Here is a 19,604-nt window from a genome sequence, read left to right as displayed (position 1 = left end):
GGCCGCGACCACATAGCTGTGAGAGGGGTGAAGGAGGGGGGAAGCGGTCGGGTTAGAGTCGGTGGGTTCGGTTTTCCCGTTCCACACCCTCCCTGTACTCCCCTGCCGAAGTGAGGGAGCCGCGCGCGGCATTAGGCGGGTTGGCGGCGGGAGGGAAGCGGCTCTCCTCAGGGCGTGCGTGACGGCCCCGTTCGTGGGGACCGAGGTCCTGGGGGCTCCGCGATACCGGAGCGGAGGCCGTGGGGACGCTGAGGTGACTCTGTGGGCGAAGGCACCTCTCCTTCGCCGCCCTGCTGGCGGGCAGTGCACGTCTGCCACCACTTCCATCTCCCCACCCCTCCGTGCCCGCGGCTGAGGTGATGCCGGCGGCCCTCGGGCAGACCTCTCACGCTGCCTGCCCCGTGGGGCCTCTCTCGGGCGGTCCTGCTGGAGCCCTGCGCTGCCGGCAGAGCCGGTCCCGCTGCCCTCGGGCACGAGAGGTGACGTGAGGGAGTGTGAATGGGGCTTTCTCCATGTTTGTTTCCTTTCTCAGGGGAAGACCTGCGGCCCAGGCGCAGAGCGGAGCGTCAGCTTCCAGCCGCTTGTGCTGGAGGTTTGGTGGAAGTCGTGGCTTAAGGACCCCACACATGCACCGAAGCAACTAAACAAGGGAAGAGGCTTAAATCGATGGTTTTGTGGGCTTCCCCCTGTTTCCTATGGCCAACGCGCCGAGCGCGGGCCTAGTAGCTGCCGACCCCCGGGTACTGGCCTTAGCTGCTCAGGTTACCGAGAGCAGAGAACAGGACATCCCCCTGCTACTTCTAAAGCTAAAGGGTAATTAACGCCTTTTCTAAAATAAAGGGATGAGGCAATGGAGTATGGACAGTCCTGCTTCCTTCTGCCTCCTTAAAGACAGAAGGTCTTTCTGAGAATTTCTGACAGGGCTGGAAACTCTGTGAGACTGATAATACCGCTTTTCCTGAGAGTGTTCAGGAAAGTTGAGTGTTCAGCTGGGCATTGAGTGGCATTTGGCTTTGTAACAATAAGAAGGAGATGCTGGGGAGCAAATGGAGAGGAAGTCTTTTTCTCCTTCTCAGCTGTCACCGTGTTTACAAGACCACTGCTGATGCGGGAAAGGATGTTGCACATGATCAAATCACTTCTGCCAGTACTTCTGGTTGAGAAATGGAGTGCTTGTCAGTATTCAGTTTTTACGTCTTAACATAGAAATGCAATCACAAGCTCCTGTGTAACTCCCTCCTGTCTTTCCTTTTGCTACATAGCCACTGCTCATGGAAACTGTAGAAACAAGTTAGGTCCTGTTCTAAATTAGGATGTAATTATGAGGAAGCTATATGTTTCACAGTGGTTGTGGTTTCTTTTGGCATAATAAATTCATACAAATGGGCTATATCCCAGGTAATGTATGTTGTCCCAGTTGTCATAGAAGCTAAAAAATGGATTGTACCTGTAGGAGTGAAAAATGTTGGGGGAAAACGTATGCTGCTGTTAGCTCTTTTAGAATTACCTTAATCCTGGGTATGTGTACACATAGCTTTTGGGGAAAAAAAAAATAGTCTTGCATATCAGAATCTCGTGCTCCTCTTTGTCTCTCTCCTGCTTTCTTCCTGCAGGAATTTTAAGTAGTGCTTCCTTGGGATCTGAAGAATCAAAAAAAATTAAACAAGATATATACAGTTACGATCTTACTCAGTACTGCATGCTGGTCCTTAGACAAAACCACTTTCAGCTGCATGGAGGCTGGGCTACTGCTGCCCAGCTAGCAGAGATACTAAGGTAAAAAAATGCTAAAAAGGTTTCTTCTTGTATTCTTTCTGGCCTTTCATCTTGCTCTTTTTCTTTTCAAGCTGTAATATAGTGGCTCTCATCCAGAACAAGGCTTGTTGTTCAGGAAAGGCGAGGGTTAAAGTGCAGGGAGCAGTCAAGAGCAGAGGGGTCATGCATAGCCTAATTGGTCCTGTTTAATTCATTCGCAGTGTTTTATTGAGCTGGGTAAACTATTTGGTGTGAACACTTTTTGTGTTGGCTTTACCCTTTTTTGTGAACAGTGCTCATCAGTGTCACAGTTCTTACCCAGTCACTGCAAATTTTGAACTGCAGTTATTTTAAAGAGTTTGTTCACTTAGATTTCATCTTGCAAAAATCTTTGGTGTGATTGACTCACAGCTTGGCTTCACTCTATTTAAATATGTATTTAGTATCCTATTTTATTTATCTATTTACATTTTCAACATACAAGAGGACCCAGCTCATACAGACTAGATAGCTTGATGTAGTGATAGGGTGAGAATGGCATTATTAAATGTAATTCATAGCTAGTAAATAAGACAACTTTACTTAAATCCCCAATGATCCAGTCTCATTTTCAATGTCAGGAAAAACAGTAAGTTTTAAATTTTCCCCAAGTTATGCTTGATTTTTGGCTTAACTAGGGAGCAAAATTCTAAGGCATGAAGCAATTAGGCAACCAGCTCTTATTTATGCCGTGCGTGCAGGATGAATTTTTAATGCCAGGAATTTGCAGTAAAATATGCAAGATTTATCACCAGAGTTGTGATAGATACTTAAATAATCCCCTTTAAGCTATTTCAGTTTGCAGAGAAAACTGAAATTTATTTTGGTTATAAAAATGTCCTTTTGTAGCTAGATGAATCTCAGCTTCATGCCCAGAATTTGCTTTCTGAGCCCTTTGGTAAGTAAAGCCTTATGTGTGTGCGTTCGCAAAAAGCTAACCAAGCCTGGGGAAGATGTCAGAAAGCAAAATTCATAAAAAGTTAGGAAGATTTTGTTCTTATTACACTAGTAGCAGTATGCAGTACAGAACTGAAAAGCTTCCCAGTTGTAAAACATGCAGTTTCTTGTAAAAAGCCTTCCAGAAATGACCATCATGTTTGCTGTGAGTAAAATTAGAGAACTGAGATCTGAGGAACTGATTTGTAGCCCATGTGTATTTTTCAGTTAGAGGAAAGTTCTAGACAGACTCACAGTTTTTGTGGTAATATTTTTCAATGCGTATTTTTATTACCTGATCTGCACCCCTGCATCATCAGCCTGCCTTTTTCAGGTTTTTGTCTACCTTTTTGTTTTGCTTTTTTTTTCTCTTTATGACCATTAGAGCCCTTCCCTAACACATGGAACAAGCCTGAACAGATCCTGTGAAGCTAAAAGAGAAAGTGCATTGGATATTTTTTAAACTTGGACATGCTGTAATAAGTAGCAATGTACTCGCTGTTTACAGCCTGCCACTGATTCCTCTTCCTTTTGAAGCAGCTACCTTGGAGCCAGTCACAGCAGTTAACCATTGTTCAGTGTTGAATTGACCCATGCCAGTGAAGCATTTATTCTCTGATGACGTGACATTCATTCAAAGCTGTTCAAATGGTATATCTGGACATATGAATTTGTTCTGAATTGAACCCTCAATTCAGGTTGATTTTTTTTTTTTTTTTTTTTTTTTTTTTTCTTTTTTCTTCTCCCTCCTTTTCAGTCATTGCTGTGTAGGACTAGAGGTGAAAGAAGATCCTGAAGAATTTCACAAGAAATTTCTTCCTTCAGCTATAGACAACCTGCTGGTTTTGGGAAGACGCCTGCAAGCACGATTTATCCGAGCGATCAAGGTATTTAAGTTCTGTAGTTAAAAGAGCAGAGAACCTCTGTAAACCTTCCAAGGTTTTTGTATAAGTAGGGTGTTATTCTAGAGACACTGTATTATGAACATTTATTTCCCAGAAATTACAGTATTTTTTTTATGCTGTGGTGCTTCGGAACTGAAATAAGTCATTGTGGAGCCTATGGTCCATTACATGTGCAAAGCTAGTTTGGTACCGTACGTTTGTTTAGAGAGTTTGGCTACTACTTTTCACCAGTTTTAAAGGTAGGAGGAAGAAATGCAGTTATAAGAAGCATACTAGAATTAGAGTAGTGCAACAGAGAAAAATGGTAGCGTCTTTTTAACTTTGCATATAATTAGTTCGGTCTTTGTAAGGGCTCTGCTCCTACTGCTTTATTCAGCTTTACAAAAAAATGTTTAGGAAGTCTTAAGATTTTAAATCAGATTTGCTGAAGTTTGCTTTACCGTACAATTTCTGCTGCCAAATTGGCAAAAAAATCCCACAATGCTTGTTGCTTCCGAACCTGCACTTTGGAAGCCCCAAAGGCAGACTTTGTGAATTTGTAGATTTGGACACTTTCTCACATTTCCTTCCCTGTTTGCAGAGAAAGGTTTTGCCCAGCGAGGTTCCCTCATCCTTTTGAAGCATTCTGAATTGCAGAATCAGAAGGAGGGACAACAAAAAAAAAAACAACAAACCCACAAATAAGTTAAATAACCAATCTCATGGATTCTGATAGTTTCTTTTAATATCCCTGTTTCCCTGTATTATCTCATTTCTTGGCTCACTGGTTTCTTGCACTTAGCCCAAATTTTCCTATGGAGTATTGTGATGGACACCAGAACCACATTTAGTTCTCAGAAAGTATCGGTAAAGTAACGTATTTTCTGTTAATTCAATACTTAAAAGTCCATTTAATGCTTAAGAAGAAAGCTTCCTGAAGAACATCCCAGGAGACTCAAGTCTTATCCGCAATATGTAATTTCCCCCACACTTTCTTATGTCTCATCCTGCCTGCTACTTGAGTCATGCTTGTGGGCAAAGATTTCTTTTGAATGCAAATACAGTCTACATTATAATTAGTACTTTGGCTTTTAAACCTTGTGGTCTCAGAGGTGACTGGGCACCCAGACTTGGTGCTTGTTCAGTGGAACTTTGAAATCCCACTCTACCAGTAGAGATCTGTAGTTTATTCTGCCCTCGTTTGCTTTTTGTACAAGCCTTTGAAGTCAAGGGAAGTACTGGAATAGCTTTCTGAAACTGACGTGTTGCCAAAACACAGAACAGATAATATTACAGTTTATTACTGTGATTTTGTATCTCTCATTGTCAGTAAGAACCAAATGCAAATTTAAATTGTGACTGATGGCTGGGACTTACAGAATGGATCTAGGAATAGGCTTTCCAGAGTTTCATTTGTGAGCCTGAATTAATGTGGGAGATATCCGGCCAAGTGCTCTGTAACAACATTTGTCGGCAGTGTAGTACTATCAAAAACCCCTTTGCAGTCCCACACACCAAGATTTCATAGTTCCAGTGGGTCACACGTGGAATACAGACTCTGGACTGCGCTCTTGTATGCGTGTTCGTGTGTTCAAACCAGGACTCTTCCTGGTCATTTTTCCAGTCCAGTGTTATCACAGGCCAGCACATAACATGGTTTAGCAAACTGATCAAAACTTCAGCTTAACAGTGGTTTGATATTTGCTCCCAGACCTCCAAGGAGGAGGTGCTTCTGAAGCCTCGCCATGTCAGTTTATAGGAACCTTTTTCATTTTTACTATGTACTTGGCCACTTTGTGCTTTAATCTTAAATAAGATTAAAACTTAAATAATATATCTCCCACTTTGTATTAAATCTGTAATACATTTCTACTGTTCTGTTATTTGTTTTAGCCCTCCTATGCTATCAAATGGGTTTTTTTAAGGAGTAAACAAGACTTCTCTCTCCCTGTTGTGACTTTTTTTCAGGAATGGATGGTTTTTTTTTAATATGATTATGTTGTCTTCATTGATCTCAGGCCTTGAAGGAATCATGAGTTTTGGGATTTTTTTTTGACTGATTCACACAGTTTCACCAACTTCATTTGGGAATTTGAAGAAGTTTTGGCCTCCAAATCCCTGAATCATACAAACCTTCCCACTGCATCAAGCTGAAGTCCTCAGTGAAGATAACGTACACATACATGTTTTTACCTACTTGTGTTTTGCTTAGGATGAAGAAAAACAGGATTTTTTACGCTGGTTCCAAATAGTAACTGATGCCACCTGCTGGCTGGTCGGTGGGCATATTCAACTAGCAGCGTGTGGTAAGGGAAAAGTAAACCCATAAAACACTTGGAAGTTTATTTATGGCAAATACAGGTATCAGCAATTAATCTTAAGCTAATTCCCACCTAGTTTTCTAAATTGGAGTGGATGTTAATTCAGTTTCTTACAGTAGTCCCCTCAGCAGAAACAGCAATATGGAAAATGGCTAAGGTCCACTAAAGGGAAATACTAAGGAGTTTCCCTTCTAGTATTTCAGAGGCAAACATTAAAAGTGTTTCCTGTAATTTTCCTTTGTAATTTTGCACCTTAAAAATAGTTTCCTGATAAGATACAGTTCATCTTATTACCTGTGTGTGGTTAACATATGCAGAAATTTGGTCAGAGTACGCTGCTGGCCCTGAAAAGGGGAGAGAGTTGAAAACAAATTTATGAAGTTGTTACCACGATGGGAAATTTTACAGATACTTAACAAACTTCACTATACATTTCTGACCAAAATAAGCTTTCAGTTTGACCAGTGTTAAGCACACTGATTTTAAAAAGCAGAATTTTTTTTTTTTTTTCTGATACAGAGCAAAAACCTAAGGATCACAAGATATGTAACTAACTAAAAACACATGTGGCCAGAAAGATTACTAAATATGTATACAGTGATACACTGGAATTAAAAAGATGGTGCTGTAATGACATCAGTGGACTTGCGTTAAATAAGCCTGGTGTAACAAACTGTCGAGGTTGAAGTCCTTATCTTTTCTGTATATTGTTGCCACAGTGATAATTCCACTGTTGTAATAAGAAACTGGTACTCATGTAACATAAAAGGTTTTAAAGCTTTTATTCCATTGCAACACCAGTGCCTGAGGGATATCCAAAGGCAGAAAAAACAGGGCTTAACACGTTTTTTGGATGTTGAAGTAGTTTACTTATGCCTGTAAGTTTCACTGTAAAAATTGTAGAAGAGGGATTTTGCTCCAGAAAACAGTATCTGACTTTACTTGCTGTGACTTGTGTTCCATAATAGTTTGTTTGGTATATGGTATTTTCAAGTCTGGTTCTGATTGAGTGATTTCTTGTTTACTTGGTTTTGGTTTGTTTTGCTTTTGCAGTACTGCGAAATGATCACTTCCTGCAGTTGTTAATAACAGATGATGTTGAAACAGCAATTCTAATGATGTCTGTTTTACACAATCTTTTGAAGGTCAATAGGTTAGTAGTTTTCATATCAAGAACTGTGTTGGGTGTTTTCCTCAGTCTTTGTTGTGGAAATAGAAAAAAGAAAATAAAAGCTATTTTCTTTATTTTGTTAAATTGAGGGAATGGGAATCAGTTGATTGAAACAGTAGTACTGCCTGCTTTTGTCAGATTGCTGGGCCAGCTAGCTGGGCATGTGGGCTTGTTGAATGCCTGACTTACCTAAATCAAGTCACTGTTAAAAAGCTCATAATTTTAATTAACACTTCAATTCTACTCCATCTCCCCCTGCCCTTTTCTTTTTCTTCTTTAAAGTTCTGTCTTGCTTCAGGTTGATAAAGAGACCCTTCACTCTGTTTTGGATGAACTTGTTTATAAGCTTTCGGCTACCACCAATCCTGTCATAGGAAATGCTGCTACAAAACTACTATTGGTGGTGGCAAAATTTTGCAAGCAGCTTGTGAAGTTACTCACAACTCGCTACAAAGGTTTGTGAACATACATGGCACCAATAACTTGACCTCTTACGTTCACAGTGAAAATACAAAGATGGAGGTTTCCCATCTCATATGGGAGACGTACTCATAAGTACCCGCTACGTATGGAAACTGCAGTGCTGTGTTGGTGTTTTTTAATCCCTTCTGTTCATTTTCATTGTAGTTTAAGGTGCCACACCTCTTCCTGTTTCCTAGATTTATTGTCTTCAGTGTATTGAGGACTCTGCATGTGGCAACTTGTCTCTTAAAGCTGCTGTTCATAGAATCATAGAATAGTTAGGGTTGGAAAGGACCTTAAGATCATTAAGTTCCAACCCCCCTGCCATGGGAAGGGACACCTCACACTAAACCATATCACCCAAGGCCTCGTCCAACCTGGTCTTGAACACTGCCAGGGATGGAGCATTCACAACCTCCCTGGGCAGCCTATTCCAGTGCCTCACCACCCTAACAGGAAAGAATTTCCTTCTTATAGCCAATCTAAACTTCCCCTGTTTAAGTTTTAACCCGTTACCCCTTGTCCTGTCACTACAGTCCCTAATGAAGAGTCCCTCCCCGGCATCCTTATAGGCCCCCTTCAGATACTGGAAGGCTGCTATGAGGTCTCCAGGCTGAACAGACCAAACTTTCTTAGCCTGTCTTCATACAGGAGGTGCTCCAGTCCCCTGATCATCCTCGTGGCCCTTCTCTGGACTTGTTCCAACAGTTCCATGTCCTTTTTATGTTGAGGACACCAGAACTGCACACAATACTCCAGATGAGGTCTCATGAGAGTAGAGTAGAGGGGCAGGATCACCTCCTTCGACCTGCTGGTCACGCTCCTTTTGATGCAGCCCAGGATACAGTTGACTTTCTGGGCTGTGAGCGCACACTGCTGGCTCACGTTCATTTTCTCATCAACCAACATCCCCAGGTCCTTCTCCGCAGGGCTGCTCTGAATCTCTTCTCTGCCCAACCTGTAGCTGTGCCTGGGATTGCTCTGACCCAGGTGTAGGACCTTGCACTTGTCATGGTTAAACTTCACAAGGTTGGCATCAGCCCACCTCACAAGTGTGTCAAGGTCCCTCTGGATGGCATTCCTTCCCTCCAGCGTATCAACCAAGCCACACAGCTTGGTGTCATTGGGAAACTTGCTGAGGGCGCACTCAATCCCACTGTCCATGTCAGCGACAAAGATGTTAAACGAGACCGGTCCCAACACCGATCCCTGAGAGACACCACTCGTTACTGGTTTCCAGCCGGACATTGAGCCATTGACTACAACTCTTTGTGTGTGGCCATCCAGCCAGTTCTTTACCCACCGAGAGACATCAAATTGATGTCTCTCCAATTTAGAGACAAGGATGTTGTGTGGGACATCACTTCCAACTTGATGGTCTTCTTTCTGTGTAATGTTCTGCATCTTTTTTTCCTGTGCAGGTTGGATACTGAGAGATCCTAGTAGCGGGGTGCCTGTTACTGCCCCAGTAAGAGCCGGGTGTCAGACATCTGCCAGTGTGCTAGGGCTCACTAATCCAGAACCATCAAAGTTTTACTTAAAGCCAACTTCTGTTACAGGTCTGCCAATATGATAGGTGCTTTTCTGTTACTAAGATGACACCTGTGGTTTTATATCCAAGATTGGAATGAACTTTTCCAGTAATTCACAAAATGGGTTTATTATTTTGTCTCAATGCCTTTAGATGAGGAGGTATATCAGTATGGATATAATTTGCTCCATGTTATTCATTAGTTAATGAGGTGTCCCATTTACTGTTTCTAGCCTAGCAGGGAGATCCAGGAAACCCCTTTGTCCTCTGTCATGCCCTTGGAGACTAAAAAAGAAGCTTTGATGTTTGCCAGGTCTTTTATATTCTGGATGTTATTAATGGTCAAAACTACTTGTGAGGAGCCTCAGGTCTTTGGGTACAAGGACAGTGACAAGTGGGTATGCTAGACAAAAAGGGCAAATTCCCTTTTTTTATGTTTGTATTGACTATTTATTAGGCAGTACCAGCCAGATAAACTTCTGGACCAGACTGGCAGCTTTCCCACCCTTTTGGCTACAGAATTGAAGGAGGAGAGCTTCCTATTGGTATGAAATTAAGTATAAAGTGCCTAAATCTAGCATCACATTGCGGCTCCACAAGAAGCTGATGTGATAATCTGATCATCCCAACTGTAGCATGCTGGCTGGTCTGAAGAAATGCACGTCTCCATCAGAGGCTTATGCTTTATTTTGCTGTAGAATCACAACATGACACAGTCATTCAGAGACAATCTCACTTCTGTGCACACATCCTCTTTCCATTAAGGAAGACAAAAAAAAAACCCAACTTTTTTTTTCTTTTTTGTTTTCTTCTTTTCTGTTTTCTTTTAAAGTTAGAGTCCTTACGTTAGTTTTCACTCAGGCTTTGGAGTCCTTTGGATAGCTTGAGGAGTAGCAGCAACAAAGAAAGCATTACAGCTTTTTCACCAGCTGGCTATCTCTGTTGAAGTAAATTGGCTCTACATTGGCTCAGAGCTGTGGGCAGTGTGAGGTACTTCAGTGCAAGCTTTCAGTGGCAGCCTGCTGGAGGTGAGGACATCACCTGACTCACATCTCCAAGACTAGCATGGTCTTTACAGACCCATGAGGGTCTTGTCCTTATGTCTGTGTGTGTTGACACAGCTGAGAGGCACACTTGAGGTCTCCCTGTCAGGAGCTGGAAGGTCTGTATGGCTGTACTTCTGTACAGAAACTGACATATGGTTGCATCAGATGCATAGGACTTCTGCCTTGTGTAGCCGGGCTGTGCAGAGCTCAGGCAGCAGTAGGGGCACCCCCTGACTCCATTTGAAGTCTCACCTGTTTCTCTTCTGAAGAAGTTAAACTATCGTCGTCTTTCCAAAATGGTGCATGTGTGATAGAACACATTTCTGTTTGTGTGAAGGACTTTGTGCTCCGTATCCAGATTCATGTATATAATTATACGTGTGTGTTGGAGTTGTCCAGTTTATGCATATGCTTATGACAGTGACTTGAAGATGGAAAAGCTGAATCTGCAGTTCTTTCAGGAGGCTATCCAAACGTGTCTACTTCTTGCTCTCTTTCCTTTTACATCCAACTCCCTATAGAACACTTAGCCTCTGGGATTTGTGTGATACAAAGTTAAAAAGCACATGTTACTGTCTTTTTGTATCCTCTGTGCAGCACAGAGAGTGCGCGTGTGTGTGTATTGTGGGGGGAGCACAAATGTCCTTTTTAGCTACTGCAAACCTAAAAAGCTGTTTTGTCTCAGGGATTGGATGCACATGTATTCACATTTAGACTGAGCTATGCAGATAAGACATCAAAGAATTTCAGTTATAAATAAATTTTTATTATGAAAAATACAAAAGCAGTGCTAATAAAACCCAGCACTTGCATGGTACTTTGCATCCTTGTAGAACCTTAAAATGACTTACCTATAAGACACTGAAAGTACATTGATAATGTACCTGCCAGTTATGTAGACACAAGAGATAGTGCCGTGGACATACAAAACTATGGTCATGGCATTATACTTCTCTGTGATGGTTGCAGCACCAGATATTCATTGATAATAACCTGCATTGAAACACAAAGATGACTGATTGATGATGTTCAGCTCTACTGTTCCTGTGCACATAGAATCAGATTTGATTTTTTTTACTTGAAAATTGGTGGTTTGAAATCCTGAAAATAAAAATTCACCTTAGTATCACATGCTGCTTCTCTCTCTTTCTTAGGATTAAAAGGGCTTTTAAGTAAACAGTGGACTGGCAAAGGATTTGACAGGGATCTAAGTCAACTTTTGGATCTGCTGTACTTGGAACAATCCAGTGGAAAAGGAGAAATGCAGGTGCTGAAGTTTAATGAGACTTTTATATGTGAAATCCTAATTACATGTGATTTATGTATGTTTAGAATGGATTTACTCTATCACTTTGACACTTTTCAAAGCCTAGTTTATTTTTTCACTATACTAATGGACTTTAAAATTTCATAGGTATTTTTTTCATGCTGCAAATGTAACATTTTTCCTCTGCTCATTCTCCAAACTTGTCTTTCTGCCCTCTCTAGAGAAGGTATTTTGATTGAATCACCATTTGAAATATCAAGTGTTTCAGGTGTTTTAAATACAAATTCCTAACATTGGTTAATGCAGCTAATACGTATTTTATGTTTCTGCTGTAGATTCGTTTCACACAGAGAGCATCAATCCAGGTGATCAGATTAGGTGCCTGTAGAGGAATACAGGATTCAGGATAGCAACTGTCTTACAAGACCTGATGTTCCTCAAGATGTTAAAAATACTAAATTTGGATGCATTTGAAAACTGGGATTTTTTTGCCAAATGTTGAGATTGTTCCAAATACATAAGCATTAACAGTGGTTTTCTTATGCAGAGAAAATATTCTACCAACTGCTTTATTCATTTCAGAGGCAGCATCAAGCAGCTTGTATAATCCAGGCTACGTGGAGGGGATTTCAGACAAGAAAAAGGTTGAAAAAACTACCCCAAGCCGTGACTACTTTACAAAGAAGATTCAGGTAAACAGTATGATTTTGTAAAAAGCACTAAAGAGAAGGATTAGTAGGAAGGTTTGGTTTAGTTTTTCTCAGGTTACAGAGTAACAGGAAGAATTTGGCTCATGTAATCCAATGTCCTTTTTGAAGTAGGGCTTACCAAGAGTTCCTTCCTCTTGAAGATGCCTTTTTCCAGTCAGCTGTTATTTCTGAAACATAAAGCTAACGCAATGCCAATATGAGCTGTTTCACTACAGATTCTTGTAGCAGAAACATCCGAAGTGTGCTTTTCCAGCAGGACCAAACTGCCACTTCTGATGCCAAAAGCTCCAACTGTCCCTTCCCCAGGTGCCAAACTTCTCTGTGAAAAAAACTTGTGTCTGTGATGCTTTTATATGTTTTCTGTGTATTTCTGGCACATGGAAAACTAAAAGCTTGCCACTCTGTAGCATTGGATTGCACTAAACAGAATTAGAGGATGGTGTACTGGTAGTGGAATAGTTAACTTGTTCACAGTTAACTTGACACAAAATTCCACCATAGATTGAATGTGGAGCAGTCCTAGAATTTCCAATCTGCTATGCCAGAGTGCTGCAGAAACCAAAGCCCATAGTGCTTGCCTAGTACAGTGCTTGCAAGACCTTGTTCCTCATTAATATTTTAAATCTCTGACTCTCAGAAGTGAGGTCATTTCAGTGACCTAGAAATAGTATCCTCTGACTTGGAGCACCAGGGAAGAATGAAGCTACGTAAATGATTCTTGTCTTACTTGAAGCAAGTTTTCAGCAGTAATGTTAGCATATGTTAGGCTAACTCCTGAGAAATGTAGCATGAATTTAACGTAGGTCAAGGGTTCTAAATCAAGTTCAGATTCCATAGCAGGTTTTTTCAATCTTTTTTTGCATATATTGAGCATTACCACGTCAAAGCTAGATCCTAGTAATCAATCACTCAAATCACATTGCATTATGATCAAGGTGTTAGAAAGCAGACAGTTATGATTTGTTGTCTAGACTGGCATTAAGAAGATACTGGACTATCTAGGATGTCATCTTTAAATTCTGGAAGGTTTGCAGGGACAAGCATTGTGCCTATGGAGGGCCACTAGCTACTCCAGCTTTTGTGCTGGAATACCAAGGGTAACATCCTTGTCACTCCTTTCTAGTGCACCACACACTTTGAGGCAGTATTCCTGCCGTCATCAGGCACCTTGCAAGCCTGCAGTGAAAAATCAGAGCCCAGAAAAATTGGATGATGGGCTAAAACATACCATGGTGAAGCAGAAGGAAAAGGGTGGTGAGGCTGTTGGCACTCAACAAGCTACTTGACTTTCCTGTGTCATGTTTCCAGCATGCCTCTTAAGTAGTTCTTGAGTCATTTAAATGGACTTTTGAATATGTTTGTTTAATATTGAGAGGAATAGAAATGTATTCATATCCTTGCAGCTGTGTGTTTATGGCTTAGTCAGTCCCAGTGTACTGAGTAAATACAGTAACTGTACCACTCTAGTGTTGGATTTTTTTTTCTGTCTAGGTCAAAGCTGCAGTTAGTGTTATGCTGAAAAATAGTGTAAGTATGACCTCAGAAAAGCTTTCAAGAGGTTCTTTTAAGAGTGAGGGTTTGTTTATATTCACAGATTTATTTTAGAACAAGTGTGGTTAAATATCCCTGAGGTTGAAACTCCAGACTTGGCTCACCTGCAGCTGCAGTGGAACATCTTAAACTCCGCATGTTATATTTTAGAGGGATGATCAGAGGGAGGCTGATCTGTGCCATGAACTACTGAAGGAAGCTTGGATCTTATTCTCTGTGTGTTTTGCTTCTGTTCAGAGACATTTCTCCGTCACGGTGTGGTGGTGTGCGAACAAATATGTCTTACTATTGGGAGGAACAGAGAATGAAGAAAAGCATGTGTTTTGCTGATTTCACAGGAAAGAACCAGTATCAAAGAAACATTTGAATACCTGGCAGACACTATTGGTAGTTTTACAGATGCACATCTGAGAAGTTCATGAAACATTCTTGTAGTTTCCTACCTAGTGGAGCTGATAAAAATGTCTAGGAGAAATTATTAATGTCATCAAGAGTCCTGTCTGAGCCTGTGACATCATTCTATTTAGAAGTGTAATATGTGCCTGCCTGGATTAAAAATGCGAAGATTTACAGCTCTAATTCACACAGTTGTGTTGGCTAAAATTTCCTGAAGACCGTTCTGATGTAATCACATGTATCATGATCTGTCTTGGTAGGTAGCTGTGTGGGCACACTTCAAGTCTGCATTACTGTCCTAAAAGAATTATGGTCTCTTAGTTCGTGCTGGAGGTTCTTTTATCAGTTAGGGCCAGAACTTTAAATCCAGATCATAAATTTTACACAATAGCTTCCACCTCACTTTTCCCCACCCAGCTGCAGAGACTCAGGAGAAAGTATGGTTGGGGAAAATTATAACTCAATTTATACTATTGATGGGGAACTTGCAACTCAGTAGTACTGTGAGTCTAAAGGTATGTGACATGCAGCAATACCAAATTTGTTGGATGTTAGTTCTAGTCTAGCCTTTTTAATCCTTTCTGGCACCCCTTAGGCTTGTGCTCTGTCCATCTGTCCTCTTTCCTAGTGCTTCAGGTGCTCCTTTCATAGTCTCTGCAAGAATGCTAGAGGAGAGCAGAACTCAGGGCTGTGGGCCCAGTGGGGTTGCTCAGCCCTTGAGTGGGCAAGTGATTTTGCTGCAATAGGAGAAGAGGAGGGGTCACATCATTACCTTATTGTGGGGTAAACTTGTAAAGTTTTACACATGAAGCTGCTAATGAGGTCAAGTCCATTGGGATGAGAAGGGGTAGTGAAGGGAAGGGGAGTCCTGCCTCACAGATCCTCATGTGTCACTGAGATGGTGTTGAATTGGTCTCGGTAATTATGGGTACCAATACATCAGTATAGTTAGTATTAACATACTGGTCTATATATTAATATGTTAGTGTATATATAATTGATATACAGGTAATTTAAACACTCTAGGGACAGTTACAGAATTTTCAGTTGTCTCATCGGTGAAACATCTGCTGGAGCTTTTCCAGTGGCAATCACAGTGGGGCAACATCCTAACATCAAACTGCAACAAGTAGTACAGAGCAGGAAAAAATCACAAGAAAATTCTTTCCTGGTGTTCTGTTAACAAAGTTGATGGAGAAAATGCATCAGTCTGTCTTTCCTGGAGAAAAAAAAAAACTCCAAATTGAAAAAGTGAGCCTTAGCAGCAACATTCTGATCTCCCCTTGCAGTCAGTACAAAACTCATAGTATGATTATGGAAAGCAGGTGCCATGCATGCTGATGGATGCACTAGGAAAGGTACTGGGGCACATGGATAATGTTGCTTTACCTCTTCCTCAGATGATGGAATCAAAATTGTTGTTCTATTTTGTGCTGGCTGTGAATGTCCCACATGGAGCATCATTCCCTTCAGTGTCCTTAGAACTTTATCTTAAGTAAAAGTATATCCTCTGATTTGATACAAGGTTTTGTGACTGGCTCAGAGTTTTTCATGACTGTAGATAGTGTGGTGATTTGTTAGCTTGCAGTTGATTTCTCATCATTTGGTTTGGTCCTGCAGCCAACAGCTGGGATGGCAGATTATTTTGTGGATTTCCTCCCTCGATGCTGGACCATTTAATACAAAGAGAAAGAGAGATTCTTTTAAGGAACATACAACTTAAGCTAATTTTAATGTATTTGTGTATTGCAGAGCCAAACGGGAACAGGAGCTGCAGCATTTGAAAAAGCAGAAGGAAGATGAGGCTCTAAAACTGCAAATGCAACTTCAGAGACAGAGGGCCATGAGACTGTTCCATGAACGACAGCTGGCCTTACTGAAAATAATCCATGCCAGTATGATTTATATTTAAACTATATTAGAAGATTAAGTTGTCTCTGTCTCCTTAAGAACAGTTTCTTCAAATTATTTCCTAATCTTGGGTGTATGTTTGCACTGTAGTCTTACTGTCTCTTCTCCTGACCCAATTACCTGACAGAGAACATGCTAATTCTGCAAGGGCTCAGTAACTACTGATCAAGATCTGCTGCCTTCAAAACAGTGCAGGAGAAAGGGAGACCTGGTTTTCTTGGGTTACAAAGCTCCATTGCAGCTACAAGTCTCCGAGACATAGAATCATAGAATAATTAGGGTTGGAAGGAACCTCAAGATCATCCAGTTCCAAACCCCCTGCCCTGGGCAGGGACACCTTACACTAAACCATGTCACCCAAGGCTCTGTCCAACCCAGCCTTGAACACCGCCAGCTTTTTTAGTATTATCTAGTTTAAATAGAGTAAAAATGTAAGAGATCCCAACCCACAGTCTCATAACTGTAGTTTTGTTACATTTGTAGGTCAGGTAGATAAGTACATGGAGGAAATGGAGGGGAAATCAGCACTAACTATCCAGAGATTTTGGCGAGGATATAGAGCAAGAAGAAATTTCCATCAACAGAGACAATCTCTCAAGGAGTATAAAGCAGCTGTTGTCATCCAGAGAGCAGTAAGTATATGCTTTGTTCTAACATTCTACAGAACTGAGTGGATTATTGCAATGCCTCAGAAAGCTCTGTTTATTCTCTTACTGTTGATGTAGCCATAATTTATTAAAAAAATATTCAAAGGATGACAGTCTAGAGCCATAGGTTGCTTTGACATGTTACACCCTGCGTAGATTACAAAGCCTAATACAGACTTGTAACTACAATATAAGAGCTGCCACTATGAAATGTAAGGTTGGAATTTCACCATTGTACAGGTGAGTCAGTAGTTTATTATGAGTGTTCTTACAATTTCACACTCATGCTGACCATTGTATGTTGTCTTTTCAGCATCAGAGCTACACTTACGCTTTAACAGATGCAGGACTGGAACATTTTTCTTTCATTAATTGATTACAAAGTGATAAGACAAACTTCCTGTCTGTGATTATCATATTCTCATATATTCTTTACAAAGGCTTGTAAATTCCTGGAAAAACGAAGAAGGAGGAGATCTCTTTCTCCTTGGAAAGATCCCAAGGGACTGACTGATGAGCAGAGACTAGCTTTGCAGCAGAAGGTGGATGACTACATCAAATTGCATCCGGTCTGTTTCTTAGTCATTTCATAATCTGCATTAATGATGCAACATTAAATACTGTAGAGATGAAATATTGTCAGCTTCATAAATTCAAGATAATACATATGAGGTATGCATAAATTAACCCTGCTTGTTTGACAGCAAGACACTGAGATATTGGGGATTTAAACCATTAATCTAATAAAAAGGGTCAAAGGAAACTGTAATTGGAAAATTTATATACGTGATGATGGATAGCTTTGGAAAGAGCTGCAGAGGAAGCAAAGTTACTGAGTTAACAATTAAGAATAGGATTTGCATTCCTTTTTAGACATTATTCTGCCCCCAAAAGATTTAAAGTAACCAGCTTCTAATGGTAATAAACTGTTATTCTCCTCCAGGCTTCCCAAATGTCAGAAGAAAGGAGTAAAGAATTACATATGCAGGCCCAGGAAAAGCTGGCACAGTTCCTGCTGAGGAGCAGGCTGGATCAGAGAGCAGCTCAGCGAAGAGAGACGTTGCTGGTTCAGGTCAACACTGATGTGGAGCTACTAATGAGTATGTGACTGTTCTGGTCATGATTTTAATTACCATTTGGATTAAACTAATTTAGAAAGAAAATTAGAGGGAATGGTGGTAAAGCCTCACTTCAGAACTGAAATGTCTTTCTTCCTGTGCCATATGCCTTATCTTGATATTTAGACTTTGTTAGAGGTTACCAAAGCATTGCTACATGCTAAATGTACACACCTGCTTTTCAAGGAACATCATCTTCTTCTGCTAAAAGTCTCTCTCTGATATGTTCACATGAAAAGCAATGGCCCTGTAAAAGGCATTAAATTTTCTAAGGAGGAGATCTCACACAAGCCTCCTCTTCTACGTTTGTTTTGCTTTAGTCTGTCTTGTTGTTGTAAGCAAGCCACTGGTTGAAGTGCTCTCACCTTTTCCAGATAAAGAGGGAAATCTTTGAACTATGAATTCCAAGTCATGTTTTCATTTTCTCCAGCCTGGCTTTGTTTGAAGCAGAATTTGCTCTCGTGCTATCTTAATTCCAGACAAGTAACCCAGAGTGAGAGTGAAAATAGCAAACTGCAGCCACCAGAGAGCACCCAAGCCAGACAAAATTCAGCAAGTTGTCGAATTCCATTATTTAGTTTGTCATGTGCTGTGTCATTGGAGCTCATTGCTCCCTGACCAGGCAAATCAGCAACATACTCTTACACTGGGCTGGGTCCCCCAGGCAAGGAGTTTGCTGCACCAGAGCAGTGGAAGCACTCTGCTGATGTCAGCTTGCACCAGGAGTGCTGATCCAGCAGTAGTGGCCAGGAGGTCCTCTTTCTCTTAAGTCATACTTTCACAAGAAGTCATTTTGGTGGATGTCACCACTGCACCTAAATGAAAGTCCTGCTTTCTCTTCCTTCCTCTCCCTCCCCCATTATGTATTTATTTTCTCAGATTACCTTTAATTTGGATCACTTTTCCCATCAGGTTTATAATGCAACCGTAAAACTGTGATGCTAGCATAGGGAAAGAAGTGATCTAGAACAGTGGGAAAGTGGGAGGGTAGTGCTGCTTCTATTTTTTGTTTGAAATATTCTTAAGATCACAAACAAAAACATCTTATTTTTACAGATGCTCCAGGGTTAACAGAGACCACAGAAAAAGATCTTGATGTCTTTATGAGTCGATCAGTCCCTGTAGCTACCAAGGCAAGACAATCACACAACACTATGCTGAAATACACTCGCTGGCCGTGGTGGAAGAAGCTTGGAGATGAGTTTATGGAGGATGATGTCATTCCTGATGATGATCTAAGTGCAGAACTGGGAACTCTATTTATTGGTGGAAGGAAATCCTGTTAGGTAACAGGCAGAAGAATAATTTACTCAACCAGACTCATGGCTTGCACCATGCACTCGCTTGCGTGAGATTTTAAGGAAGAAAAATATCTGAATTCTTAGACGAAGCACTGACAAAGACCAAAGCCTTAATTTAGGGCATTTGACTTCTCTTATTAAGAATCTTATTGTACATCAATAATTAGATCCTATTTATTGTGCTGTGGTAAATAGGATTTATATGCTGCAGTTGTAAATGAGGATATTTTGTAATTTTTATCACTTTAAAAGTAAATTCATAAGCTTTGGCTTTTCAGTTCTTATTCACACTCAGATGCATAAAGAATGATGCCATTGTAAAAGCCTGGGCTTTTCTAGCAAGGCCTTTGATAAGGTGGTGTGCTTTGAGATGAAGATGAGTTCAAAACAGACCAAGACACCAACAAGAAGTCAAGCAGTGAGAAAATTAATATGAGCTGGCTTCAGTGTGCGCTCACAGCTGAGAAAGCCAACCGTATCCTGAGCCGCATCAAAAGGAGCGTGACCAGCAGGTCAAAGGAGGTGATCCTGCCCCTCTACTCTGCTCTCATGAGACCT

At 41.0% G+C, this 19,604-nt stretch overlaps 1 protein-coding gene across 3 annotated transcripts; it reads left to right on the top strand.

The window, feature by feature from the left end:
* The first annotated feature begins 86 nt into the window (after positions 1–86).
* IQCB1 (IQ motif containing B1) lies at positions 87–19,323 on the top strand. 3 transcript variants are annotated; one of them, XM_061466925.1, is made up of 14 exons: positions 87–110; positions 533–813; positions 1,614–1,776; positions 3,488–3,617; positions 5,827–5,920; positions 6,989–7,088; positions 7,389–7,561; positions 11,300–11,412; positions 11,995–12,104; positions 15,822–15,964; positions 16,464–16,612; positions 17,068–17,196; positions 17,571–17,727; positions 18,802–19,323. In XM_061466925.1, the coding sequence occupies exons 2-14, from the start codon at positions 696–698 to the stop codon at positions 19,029–19,031; spliced, it is 1,809 nt and encodes a 602-aa protein (XP_061322909.1). In that variant the 5' UTR covers positions 87–110; positions 533–695; the 3' UTR covers positions 19,032–19,323. The 3 variants fall into 3 exon arrangements, with proteins under 3 accessions (XP_061322909.1, XP_061322822.1, XP_061322992.1); XM_061466838.1 differs by lacking the exon at positions 87–110 and adding an exon at positions 188–261; XM_061467008.1 differs by lacking the exon at positions 87–110 and adding an exon at positions 188–261 and having other exon boundaries at positions 17,571–17,699; positions 18,802–18,963.
* Positions 19,324–19,604: the final 281 nt, after the last annotated feature.

This window comes from Pezoporus flaviventris, unplaced genomic scaffold, assembly GCF_033815535.1.
Source record: "Pezoporus flaviventris isolate CSIRO_AGI_PZ_B2104156 unplaced genomic scaffold, CSIRO_AGI_Pfla_v1 ptg000001l, whole genome shotgun sequence".
Taxonomy (NCBI): Eukaryota; Metazoa; Chordata; class Aves; order Psittaciformes; family Psittacidae; genus Pezoporus; species Pezoporus flaviventris.
This window is presented reverse-complemented; position numbering and strand designations above follow the sequence as displayed.

Excerpts from the sequence above, each read along its gene's own strand:
- IQCB1 (XM_061466925.1), top strand. The coding sequence starts at position 696 with ATGGCCAACGCGCCGAGCGCGGGCCTAGTAGCTGCCGACCCCCGGGTA. Across the intron at positions 5,921-6,988 it reads TATTCAACTAGCAGCGTGTG|TACTGCGAAATGATCACTTC; the intron begins GTAAGGGAAAAG and ends TTGCTTTTGCAG. Across the intron at positions 17,197-17,570 it reads ACTACATCAAATTGCATCCG|GCTTCCCAAATGTCAGAAGA; the intron begins GTCTGTTTCTTA and ends ATTCTCCTCCAG.